This window comes from Phocoena phocoena, chromosome X (assembly GCF_963924675.1).
Source record: "Phocoena phocoena chromosome X, mPhoPho1.1, whole genome shotgun sequence".
Taxonomy (NCBI): Eukaryota; Metazoa; Chordata; class Mammalia; order Artiodactyla; family Phocoenidae; genus Phocoena; species Phocoena phocoena.
The window spans coordinates 43,294,855-43,308,321 of NC_089240.1; the positions used below are offsets into that span (position 1 = coordinate 43,294,855).

General features: G+C 44.4%; 1 protein-coding gene across 1 annotated transcript; it reads left to right on the plus strand.

The window, feature by feature from the left end:
- The first annotated feature begins 425 nt into the window (after window positions 1-425).
- USP27X (ubiquitin specific peptidase 27 X-linked) lies at window positions 426-3,395 on the plus strand. The gene is made up of 2 exons (XM_065900873.1): window positions 426-530; window positions 567-3,395. The coding sequence occupies exon 2, from the start codon at window positions 1,221-1,223 to the stop codon at window positions 2,535-2,537; it is 1,317 nt and encodes a 438-aa protein (XP_065756945.1). The 5' UTR covers window positions 426-530; window positions 567-1,220; the 3' UTR covers window positions 2,538-3,395.
- Window positions 3,396-13,467: the final 10,072 nt, after the last annotated feature.

Sequence of the window (13,467 nt, forward strand, 5' to 3'; positions counted from 1 at the left end):
GCCCTAGTTAAAGATACAGGTTCCGGAGCACGTCCCTTCGAGACTCTGATTCAGTGGGGCTGCGGGTGGAGCCAAGGAATCTGTAATTTTAACACGCTCCCCACGTGATTCTCGTGAACAAGCAAGTTTGGGAAATATTGAATTAAAGGAAACGGGGCCTGGCTGCCGAGCGGCCTCCGCTAGAGGGCTACGGCGGGAGGATTCCCGGGGGCGTCGCCTGCTTCCGCCGCCGCCTCCTTCAGTGAAAGTCCCTTTTGGTTCCAGCTGCCACAGCCACCGCGCTCCCTCAGGCCGGGCGGGGGACACCCCAGGTCTGCGTGGCCCCCGCGCCACCACGCCCAGTGGCCGCCCGAGCCCTGCGAGCAGGGGGAGGAGCCGCCGCCAGTGGAGGCGGAGGAGCAGAGGAGGCGGAGACGGCGGAGACGGCGGAGAAGGCGGAGAGGAAGGTGGAGGCGGAGGCGAAGGTGGAGGGGAAGGTGGAGGCGGCGGGGAAGGTGGAGGCGGCGGGGAAGGTGGACGCCACCGAGAAGGTGGAGACGGCAGGGAAGGTGGACGCTGCCGGGAAGGTGGAGACGGCGGAGGGTCCGGGCCGCCGGGTAGAGCTCAAGCTGGAGCCCGAACCCGAACCCGAGCCGGCACGGGAGGCGGAGCAGGGGCCGAAGGGGGAACCGAAGCAGGAGCCAGAGGATGAGAACCCGGCGCGGAGCGGCGGTGGCGGCGGCAGCGACGAGGTTCCTCTCCCCACCCTTCCCTCCGACCCCCCGCGGCCCCCCGATCCCTCCCCGCGGCGCAGCCGTGCCCCCCGCCGCCGACCCCGGCCGCGGCCGCAGACCCGGCTCCGTACCCCGCCGCAGCCTAGGCCACGGCCCCCGCCCCGGCCCCGGCCCCGGCGCGGCCCTGGGGGCGGATGCCTGGATGTGGATTTCGCTGTGGGTCCACCAGGCTGTTCCCACGTGAACAGCTTTAAGGTGGGAGAGAACTGGAGGCAGGAACTGCGGGTGATCTACCAGTGCTTCGTCTGGTGTGGAACCCCAGAGACCAGGAAAAGCAAGGCAAAGTCGTGCATCTGCCATGTGTGCGGCACCCATTTGAACAGACTCCACTCTTGCCTTTCCTGTGTCTTCTTTGGCTGCTTCACAGAGAAACACATTCATGAGCACGCCGAGACAAAACAACACAACTTAGCTGTAGACCTTTATTATGGAGGTATATACTGCTTTATGTGTAAGGATTATGTATATGACAAAGACATTGAGCAAATTGCCAAAGAAGAGCAAGGGGAAGCTTTGAAATTACAAGCTTCCACCTCAACCGAGGTTTCTCACCAGCAGTGTTCAATGCCAGGCCTCAGTGAGAAATATCCAACCTGGGAGACAACCAAACCCGAGTTAGAACTGCTGGGCCACAACCCAAGGAGAAGAAGAATTACCTCCAGCTTTACCATCGGTTTAAGAGGACTAATCAATCTTGGCAACACGTGCTTTATGAACTGCATTGTCCAGGCCCTTACCCACACTCCGATCCTGAGAGATTTCTTCCTCTCCGACAGGCACAGATGTGAAATGCCAAGTCCCGAGTTGTGTCTGGTCTGTGAGATGTCTTCGCTTTTTCGGGAGTTGTATTCTGGAAATCCATCTCCTCACGTTCCCTATAAATTACTGCACCTGGTGTGGATACACGCACGGCATTTAGCAGGGTACAGGCAACAGGATGCCCATGAGTTCCTCATCGCAGCATTAGATGTCCTGCACAGGCACTGCAAAGGTGATGATGCCGGGAAGGCAGCCAACAATCCCAACCACTGTAACTGCATCATTGACCAAATCTTCACAGGTGGCCTGCAATCTGATGTTACCTGTCAAGCCTGCCATGGTGTCTCCACCACGATAGACCCATGCTGGGACATCAGTTTGGACTTGCCTGGCTCTTGCACCTCCTTCTGGCCTATGAGCCCAGGGAGGGAGAGCAGTGTGAATGGGGAAAGCCACATACCAGGAATCACCACCCTCACGGACTGCCTGCGAAGGTTTACGAGGCCAGAGCACTTAGGAAGCAGTGCCAAAATCAAGTGCGGTAGTTGCCAAAGCTACCAGGAATCTACCAAACAGCTCACAATGAATAAATTACCTGTCGTTGCCTGTTTTCATTTCAAACGGTTTGAACACTCAGCCAAACAGAGGCGCAAGATCACTACATACATATCCTTTCCTCTGGAGCTGGATATGACACCATTCATGGCCTCGAGTAAAGAGAGCAGGATGAATGGACAGTTGCAGCTGCCAACCAATAGTGGAAACGACGAGAATAAGTATTCCTTGTTTGCTGTGGTTAATCACCAAGGAACCTTGGAGAGTGGCCACTACACCAGCTTCATCCGGCACCACAAGGACCAGTGGTTCAAGTGTGATGATGCCGTCATCACCAAGGCCAGTATTAAGGACGTTCTGGACAGTGAAGGGTATTTACTGTTCTATCACAAACAGGTCCTGGAACATGAGTCAGAAAAAGTGAAAGAAGTGAATACACAAGCCTACTGAAGTGACACACAGACCTACCTACCTGTAATGGAAGATGACAGCACCCATACTACAACTGGCATTGAGATTTAAAGGACCTACTTGCATGGCCCACGGGCCTGACAGAGTAAGAATTGAACAGTTCCCAGTGTCTAAAAGGTCCTGATTGGAAGAGAAATAGAAGGGGCAGGAGAAGAGGCTCTAGTCTAAGCAGTCATTTAAAGGAAGATTAAATGGCAGGATGCTCTGGGTGGGGAAGGCAGGAGCAGGGAAATCCTGACACTGGTACATATCCTATATTCCTCCAAAAGATTGTGTGGGAAAGTGTGGGGTGGGAGGGGGGTGGTGTGGGGGGGGTGTGTGCCCTTGTAACCATAAAACATCTTTCTCCATGGGTGTTTCAGCTTCAGCTGACCAATCACATAACAGTTATATGTCTGGGGGGAAAAAGGAAAAGTTCATACAAATGTAGCCCATTACATATATGGGTATGAAAGCGGAAAAGTGGAGGAGGCAGGGATATCTCATTGACAAACACCTTTGCCAGTTTCTTTGTATTCGTGATTTTTTGTGCTATTAAATGCAGTATTAAACAAAGAAAAGCCCACATGGGCCTGTGAAACAAGAAAGAAGGGGGCTTTTGTATAAGGGGAGCAATTGCTCCAAAGGTAGAGAAGACAAGAGACACTGTAAGATAAGCAACCAACACAGACAGGCCTCAGCTAAGAGTATAGTGTGTGAGTGTTTTTTTTTTTAAAGCTGTATGATATACTTGAGCAAATCAATGAACCTCTTTGCGATTGTTTTCTCATCTGTACAATGCAGATAATTCCTACCTTAAAGGGTTACTGTTAAAGATTAAAGGATATAAAATGTGTCAAAGTATAAAGTAAAAAGGCTTGGAACTTTGTAGGGGCTCAGTAAGTGTTCGTTGGATCTGAAACTTCTTTGGACCAGGACCAGAATGCATTAGAGGTGAGGGTCAGCCCTACCTGAGACCCATGGACAGAAGGGACACACATTGTGTCACATGTAGTCACATACACACACACACGCACACACACACACACACACATACTCTTATAACTCCCTCCCTAGTACTGTCTACTTGGAGCCCCAAGGCAGTGGATCCCACTATTTTCCCTGTGTACAGGGCATCCCAGTCGGTTCCACACCTGGGACTGGGGGGAGAACCACAGCTGTCCCCCCAAAGTCATTATTCTGTCCATTTGGAAAACTGTCATGTTGTTATCATGACTCAGCACCCCAGTGATGGGACTCAGAGCCAGTAGACTGACAGGCTTCCACGTGAGGGTGTTGGTGGTCTTTGCCCTCCAAAAGCATTATGGGCATAGCTATGTTCACCTACAGGCATAGATCAGGAGAAAGACTGTTTTCCAAAGCTCACTGATCCATCAGCCCAGAGGTAGTGGGGGAGTGGCATGTTGGCCTCCTCTCTTGATTCTCACGGAGGGCAGAGCGGCCTGTGGAGGGCTAAGCTCAAACAGATGGGATGTGCCCAGGATGGGTTAAGCACTGGTGGTGGTTCCTTCTTTTCTCCTCAGCATCAGATACAAAAGGACCTAGTACCTAGAAAATCCTGAGGGGGAGGAGGGGAACTGAATGTTTCAGACCCATGGGGCTTGGATTCACTGGCTCTGGTAAGAGGCTGGGCTCCCCCAGGGCTCCCCAAGTCTACTTCATGGTCAGCTCATTTGGAAATGTATATTTATTTGTGTGGTGTGGATGCATCCCCCGCTAGCTCATAGGCATTTTTAGGACAGGGGTTTTGTCCCCTCTTGTACCCCGGGCTATGTCCTCAGCCCCTAGCACAGACCCTGGCACATAGTATTTGAAACATTTTCCAGATGGATGAATTAACCGAATCACCTTCCTTTCATAACCAAATTTTCATCATCCCCCCACCCCAAGGTTCATAATCCTCAGGAGAAAATGTAAAAAGTGTTATTTTTGATATCTTGTAGGCTGGGGGAGAGCAAGAGGTAAGTGGCCTCAGATGCCACTTGGCACCTTCATGCAGGTATCTGACTCCCCTTTGGGATGTGCAGGAGCCCTGCCTGGGAAGACCGTCATGTCCTCCTTCCTCATCTCTGCCACAGGAAGAGTTCAGTCGGGCATGTGCCACCAGATCCTGACTGCTTGCACAGATGCTGTCTTTTACATTTGTAAAACGTTTTCATTTGGAAATAATTTCAAACTTACAGGAAAGTTTCAAAAAAAACCGAATAGTATAAAGAACAGATTTACCTATTGCTAACATTTTACCCCGTTTGCTTTATCGTTTGCATGTATGCACTCCCGTGTGTGTGTGTGTGTGTGTCTGTGTGTGTGTGTGTGTGTGTGTGTGTCTGTGTGTTTGGACCGACTGAGGACAGATAACATCATGGCCCTTTATGCCCGAGTACCTCAGTGTGCACTTCCTAAGAATAGGCATGTTCCCTACATCACAGTATAGTTAACAGCTTCAGTAAGTTAAACATTGGTATAATACTATTGTTTACCATTTGTACTCCAGTTTTGTCTGGTGACCCAATAATGTCCTTAATAGCATTCTTCCTCTTCATCACAGGATCTGGTCCAGGATGAGGTATTGCTTTTAGCTGTCATGTCTCTGTAGCCTCCTTTAATCAGGAATATTTTCACAGCCTTTCTGCATCTTGTATGGCATTAGCATTTTTAATAGAATATTCTTCATTTTGGGTTTGTCTGATACAGAAACTGTCTTTTAAATACCCTGTACTCAGGAATAGTTCTAAGAGATATGAATGGCGCGAGACTGCTGAAGCTGATCTCCCTGTCTCCACCAGAGGGAGCAGCTGTACCTGGCAGTTCCTGATTGAAGCATTCACCTCTGTCTGGAAAACACCATTGTCCCTCAGCAACAGGGGAGCCATTCAAGCCCAGCCCTATGCCCCTACCCATCACCAGCCCCCAAATTGAGCCATGGAGTGTAACAGCAGCAGGGCCTGCTTTCAGATCACATCACTGTGGGAACCAGGGCATCATGTATTTGGCAGGTATGTGTTACCTTCAGCTCAAATGCCATTCAGGCATGTTTGAGCATGTCTTGTACATGGGCGGGCACCTCCATGGTTGGGGCCTTTAGGGGGATCAGGAGGTAGCACCCTGGGCACCTTCATCAATATTCCCATGGTGGGCACAGCAGCAGTGGGGTGGCAGGGAGGGCGTAAATACTCCTGAAGCAGCTTCATGGGCAAAGCACATAAAAATGGGGCCCAGAATAAGTGAGGAAGAACATGGGAGATGCCCAAAACAGATTGGTTTGTGACATACTGGGGACTTTCAGACGCACCTGGGCTATTTTACATGGGGGCTGGAATTCCTGTGTGAGCAGATGTGGGCAAGAGCTGGTGAAATTTAAGCTAATTCTTTAACTGAGACTCTCTACTTCCACAAGCTGATAAAGCCAGGGAAACCCAGTTCATATGTAGATTTATGATCTGGGCCCAGAAGGGTACAGGCAAAAGACGGGTGCTCACAATTGGGGGCCTTATCCACCCATAGAGCTCAGGATGAGGGACCAAACAATGGGGTACTTACCTTTTACCCACTACACATGCTTCCCACAGTTTCTTGCCCTAAGAAATTGGAAATCCAATTGGATTTGGAAATCCGGAACGCTATCACTTCCCATTTCCTGGAGTAGCCAGGTGCTAAAACTTACTCTGGCCTATAGTTCACATTTGGTAACTGCCTCACTTCTTCCCCATCCACAGGGAATCCTGATCAGGGATGCCATCAACCAAGAGGTCTTTTCCAATCAAGAAAAAGCACTGTATAGCACATAGAATTCGACTCAACACACTGTAACCACTGTAAGAGAATATATAAGACTGGTAAGAATATGGAAAAGAATATATATATGTCTCTCTGTAAGTGAATCAAGTGGATGTACACCAGAAAGACACAGCATTGTAAATCAGCTTTACTCCGCTATAAAAATAAAGATAAATTACAAACAAACAAACAAACAAAAATGGACCCCATACTACTCATTGTCATAACGCAATAGACCTGGTGCCAGGAAGCTATGTTTGCACCAAATGTGTATTTCACACCCAGAAGCAAAGGCCCTGGTCCTCTGAGAGTATGTATCCGAGCACCCACAGTAGTGTGTCATTTACACACTGACCTTCCCCTGCAGGTGACCTAATGCTACTTTTAAACTCTTGCATTGAAGCATATCAAATATACAGGAAATACACATATCATCAGGGTACAACTTCATGAATTTCTACAAAATGAACACACCTCTGTAAACAGCACTCAGATCAAGAAATAGAACATTACCCATAAGTCAGGCCCCCTTTCTGCTTCCTTACAGTCAATAACCCCGAAGGGTAATCCCTATTCTGACTTTTTTCACTGTAGATCAGTGTTGCCTTTTAAAGTGCCATCTATAAAAGGAACTGTTCAGTATGTACACTTTTGTGTCTGGCTTCTTTTTGCTCAACATTATTTTATGAGCTTCCGATCTGAAGTCTTGTTGTCAAGAAAAATTATGTAGAGTGTCATTATTTCTGCCTAATGAACTAAAAGTAAGGGTTTCCTACTCTTCCTAGTGATTTCTCACTTATTGAACCAATTCAAAGGGACCCAGGCCATTGCAAAGTTGGACCTTGAGAGGGTCTTTAATCACCTTCATGTACAAGAAAATAGTGGATGGAAAACAGCCTGCGAGATAAGTTTGGGCTTATTTAGGCACCCAGAAATGTTAATTTTGGGCAAATACTCCAACCCTGTTCCAATAGCTCCTGAATAGGCTACTCTATTCTAGTGAGGCCTCAAACTTAAACGTGCGTCAGAATCACCTAGACGGCTTGTTAACATGCAGATTGCTGGGTCCCACCCCCAGAGTTTCTGATTTCAGTAGTCCTGGGATGGGGGCAGCATTGAGAATTTGCATTTCAAACACATTTCCAGTTGATGCTCATGCTTCTGGCTCTGGGACCACACTCTGAGGACCACATTCAATTTCTTTTCACACTGTGGTACTTGGTGCCCAAGGAATCTATGAAGATGGCCCTGGAGAACACCTTGGGGAGCTAGAGGAGGGGCAAGTTGGTGAGAATCAGGAACTCTGAAATATAAAATCAATAAGAGGGAGTTATTGATTTTATATTTGGGGGTCCCAAGTAATATCTGAAGAAAGAGTTCTGCTACTAAAATTTTGTGAAGTTGAAAATCACTCTGCTAAGGAACTTTAGACCCCAGGGGAGTGATGTATTTAAACTACATAGGTGGTATATCCAGAGAATGATCCAACATGCTACAGAGACCTGGCCTCATATGTACCCTTAATCTACATGGTCCTGAGGGGGACTTAATTTCCTTGGAACTCAGAGAAGTGCATATTTACGAGGATGGATGTGATAAGAGAAAATGCTTAAGTATAACTACAGTGCAAAATCATATGTATAAAGTATGATTTTCTTCTGGCAATATAGCACACTAAGACGACATGAATAGCGCCCCCCTCAACTACAAACACATAATAACACTAGATAAACTGTAACAAAAATTTTAACTTATAGCTGAGCTTAAAAAAACAAAAGGTAAAATCTCCGGAGAAAAAAGAAAAAGCCAGTCTAGTAATTGTAAACGGACACTGCAATAACCTATTTGTGGTATTGGTTCTAGATATCAGGCCGTAGGGGCTGGGGCTCAGAGCTGTGAATCTAGTGCTCATGCAGGTACTGGCAACACAGCCTCAGGTTCACCAGAGGCAGAGAAGCTGTAATTAAAGCCTCTGGATAAAGCCTTTAGTAGCTTCTCTGTTCATTAAAAAGGGGGTTGGAGAGTAAGCCATGAAAAGTCTTATGCTCTCTCTGGAGCCACAAGAAGAAATAAAAATCCCAGGTCTATGTCATATGTGGATATGGGGTCTAAATTTACCCTACTGTGTATAATGGGAATCACATGCTGAAAAATTAAAACAAAAATTGGAGCAGAACAATTCAAACCTCTAGAACCTCAGCAAAAGCAAACACATTTTTACAATACTGGGCACATAGAATCCCACAGAAAAAGACAATATCTGCCCAAGATGTACCCAGAAACAAACAATAAAAAGATTGTACTTGCAAAGAAATGACATGCCATGAAGGTGAGTCACCAGTTGCCACAAGGAGGAGAATTAGTACTCCGAAGAAATACTGATGAGATGGACTTCTACTCTTTTTTTTTTTTTTGAGAGTGGAATAAGGACGTTTTCAGAAAAAATAAACCTAAGAAAGTTCAGCAATAATAGACAACTAAAATAACTACTGAAAGATGTACTTCAGGAAGAAGGAAATTGAAATTGGAGAGGAGGAATGAATAGGAGGCAAGGAACAGTGAACAAAAATTGGTAAACATGGAGCAATCTAAATAAGCATTAAGTGCATAAAACAATAATGTTGAATCATATGGAGGTATAAAAAAACTGGCACTAGAGCACAAAAACCTGTAAAACAGCAGGAGGCTATTAACATTTAAAGCATTCTAAGGCTCTTGTATTGTTTGGGAGGAGAGTAGGGATATTGCCTGCGTTTGGACCTTGTTAAGTCAAGTATGAATGTTTAAACATTTAAAAGTGTGGACTTCTAGTTTCTGGCAATGGCAGGCTTGGTTATTTGATTCAACTTTCCTACTGAAGTAATGAAATATACTGGATAAAAAATTTCAAAACCACTGAAGAGCTGAGAGGACAAAGGGAAACTTTCAGGCCAAGTTTTGGATGAAAGCTTGTAACCAGACAGGTTAAGTAGAGTATTGGCACACCAAAGCCAATTTGCTCTGAGGGCATTTGCCTACATTGCCCACCTGAGCTTTGAACCAGTGGCCACACGGGGCTGGAGGGAGAGAAGTTAAGGCTCAGGGCCAGCCCATGGTAGGGGTTTAATAGGAGACCCTCTCCACATTAAGCTGAGACCCCAAAGAGCTACATCAGCTGTGTAAGGGCCAACCAGAATGAAATCTGCCCCTGTTCCCAACAGTCCCAGAGAACTGTACAAAAGGCTGTCTAGGCACCAAGCAGAGCTCTCTTGCTAAAAATAAAGGGTATAAAAAAGGGGAGTGGGGGGGCTTCCCTGGTGGCGCAGTGGTTGAGAGTCCACCTGCCGATGCAGGGGACACGGGTTCGTGCCCTGGTCCGGGAGGAGCCCACATGCCGCGGAGCGGCTGGGCCCGTGGGCCATGGCCGCTGAGCCTGCGTGTGTGGAGCCTGTGCTCCACAACGAGAGAGGCCACGACAGTGAGAGGCCCGCATACAGCAAAAAAAATAAAATAAAAACAATAAAAAAAAAGGGGGGAGTGGGATGGAGAACAGTATGGAGTTTCCTTAAGAAACTAAAAATAGAGTTACCACATGATTCAGTGACCCCACTCCTGGGCATATATCTGGGGAAAACTCTAATTCAAAAAGATACATGCACCCCAATGTTCATAGCAACACTATTTACAGTAGCCAAGACATGGAAGCACCTAAATGTCCATCAACAGAGGAATGGATAAAGAAGATGTAGTACATATACACAATGGAATATTATTCAGCCATAAAAAGAATGAAATGATGCCATTTGCAGCAACATGACCTAGAGATTATCATACTAAGTGAAGTGAGCCAAACAGAGAAAGACAAATATCATATGATATAGTTTATATGTGGAATCTAAAAAAAAATGATGCAAATGAACTGATTTACAAAACTGATATAGACTCACAGACGTAGAAAACAAACTTACGGTTATCAAAGGGGGAAGGGGAGGGATAAATTAGGAGTTTGGGATTAAAATATATACACTACTATATATAAAATAGATAACCAACAAGGGCCTACTGTATAGCACAGGGAACTATACTCAATATCTCATAGTAACCTATAATGGAAAAGAATCTAGAAAGAGAATATATTACATATATATATAGATGTATAACTGAATCACTTTGCTGTACACTTTGCTGTAACTAACACAACATTGTAAATCAACTATATTTCAATAAAAATAAATAAATAGATTATAAAATTTTTTAAAAGGGGGGAGTGGGTTAAAAAAAAGTCATCCCTGAGAAAATGAGGCCACACTCCAGTCCTCAGATTTTCACCCCTATCACCCATGGCCTGAATCAGCCAGGGAACTTCAAGCTATTACTTTGGATTTAAGTGGCTTCCAGACAGGTAGTACTCCATAGTACTCAGTAGAAACAAATACAAAGCCTCTGGAGGAGAATCTATCCATTCCAGGCCTCAGGGAACCCCCACAAATAAGTTTTCAAGGGCACAATGACCAGAAAACAGACTAAAATTGGCATACAAGGAAACAAGGCAACTTGAGTTAGAAACAGCAGGGATGAGAAATAACAGAAACAGACTCACACAGATTTCAGATAAGGGAATTACCAGACCCATGTTTTAAAACAACTATGCGTACATGTTTAAAGAAACAAATTGTTAATTTGAAATTATCCACAGGGAAGAGAAATCTATAAAAAGTGATATCGCATATTGGGAAAAAATGAAAAATAACTTCTAGAAGTGAAAAATACCAACTCAGTAAATGTATCTGGCAGAAATGTGGACATAAGTGAAGAGAGCATTAATGAATTAGAAGATAAACCCGAAGACATGATCAAGAATGCTTTATGGAGAGACGAAATGAAATAGAAAATACAGGAAAGAGAGTAAGAGACGTGGAGGATACAATGAGAAAATCTAACACACATCTGATTATAGTGTGAGAGAAAGAGAATATGAATATTGATGGGGCAGAGTCAATATTTGAAGAGATAATGGCTGAGAATGTTTCTCATCCTAATAAAAGAAGTCAACCCACACATTCAAGAAGCCCAACAAATCCTAGGTAGGATAAATAAAAAGAGGTCTGACCCAGACTCTGCAAAAAAACAAAGAGAGAGAAAATGAAGTCAGAGAAAGATGACAGATCATGTCATAGGAACAGTCATTAGACTGACAGCTGACGTCTCAACAATCAGAAGATAGTGGAATGATCTTCAATTTGCTGATTGTTAACTTAGTATTCTATGCTCAGCAAAAATTGTTTTAAAGAATGAGAGTGAAATAAAGACATTTTCACACAAACATTGAGATAGTTCCTCACCAGCAGATACTCACTGAAGGAAATTCAAAGGAGTGTATTGTGAGTAAAAAGTAGAAGGAAAATTATCCCAGATGGAAGATATGGGATGAATGAAAGAATGAAAAGTAAAGATGATGGTAAACATGTGGACAAATGTAAATAAATATGAGGTATTAAACAATAATCATTGGTAGTCTAGACTTGAAATACTAGACAATAATAAGCATGTGAGTTGGGACAGTCAATGGAGTTAAAATGTTCTAAACTCTTGTATTATGTGGAAGGAAGGTAAAGGAATTTTTTTTCATTTTAGACTTTTGTAAGTTAATTATGCATGTCATTATTTCTGAGGTAATCATTAAAAAATAGAAACATAGTGCAGTGCATAATTTCCTAATTTACACACTAAGGGAGGGAGAAAATGGAATAATTTTTTTTACTTTTTTTTTTTTTTGCGGTAAGTGGGCCTCTCACTGTTGTGGCCTCTCCCGTTGCAGAGCACAGGGTCCGGATGCACAGGCTCAGTGGCCATGGCTCACGAGCCTAGCCGCTCTATGGCATGTGGGATCTTCCTGGACCGGGGCAAGAACCCATGTCCGCTGCATTTGCAGGCGGACTCTTAACCACTGCGCCACCAGGGAAGCCCTGGAATAATTTTTAAAAGACTATATAGGGCTTCCCTGGTGGCGGAGTGGTTAAGAATCTGTCTGCCAATGCAGGGGACATGGGTTCAAGCCCTGGTCTGGGAAGATCCCACATGTCGTGGAGTAACTAAGCCTGCGCGCCACAACTACTGAGCCTGCGCTCTAGAGCCCACGTGCCACAGCTACTGAAGCCCGCGCGCCTATAGCCCATGCTCTGCAACAAGAGAAGCCACCATAGTGAGAAGACTGCGCACTGTAACGAAGAGTAGCCCCCACTCGCTGCAACTAGAGAAGGCCCGCGCACAGCAACAAAGACCCAACACGGCCAGAAACAGAAACAAAAACAAACAACAAAAAAAAAGACTATATAACTTCCAAGCTACTGAATGGGAAAAACCCCATCAATCAAATTGAAGGCAAGAAAGGAGAAGAAACATAAAGAAGTGCTGAAAAATTAGGGTAAATAGAAAGCACAAATAAAAATGGTGGTAACAAATCCAAATACAATAATACAAGACAACAATAATCCACATGGATTAAATTCTCCAGTAAATAGTGTCAGATTAGATTTTGAAAAATCTAGCCATGTGCTCTTTAAAAGAGACATATCTAAAACAAAAGGTCACAGGTTGGAAGTATTAAGGAATGAAAAAAGATATTCAGGAAAATCCTAAATGAAAGAAAGCTGGCGTAGCTCTGTTTATAACATACAAAATAGATTATAAGACCAAAACCATTATTAGTGATAGAGAGCATCACTGCGTAATGATGAAAGAAACAGTTCAGTAGGAAGATATAAAAATTCTAAATTTTATATATTTAGTAACATAGCTTCAAAATATATAAAGGAAAAATGGTCAGAATTATGAGGATAAACTGACAAATCTATAATCATAGTGGGAGATTTTAGCATACCTTCCTTAGAGACTGTTAGATTAATCAGACAAAAAAGCCAATAAGAACATATATCTGAACTGTACAATTATCAAGTTCAATCTAATGGATGGATATATATATACACACACACAATAATATATATTACACACATATATATATACATACACAAACACACACACTCACAAATACATTGCCATGCACATAAGAGGTAATACATACACTTTGTTTTCAAGCACACTTGGGATATTGACCACATTCTTGGCTATAAAGTAAGTCTCAATAAATACCACA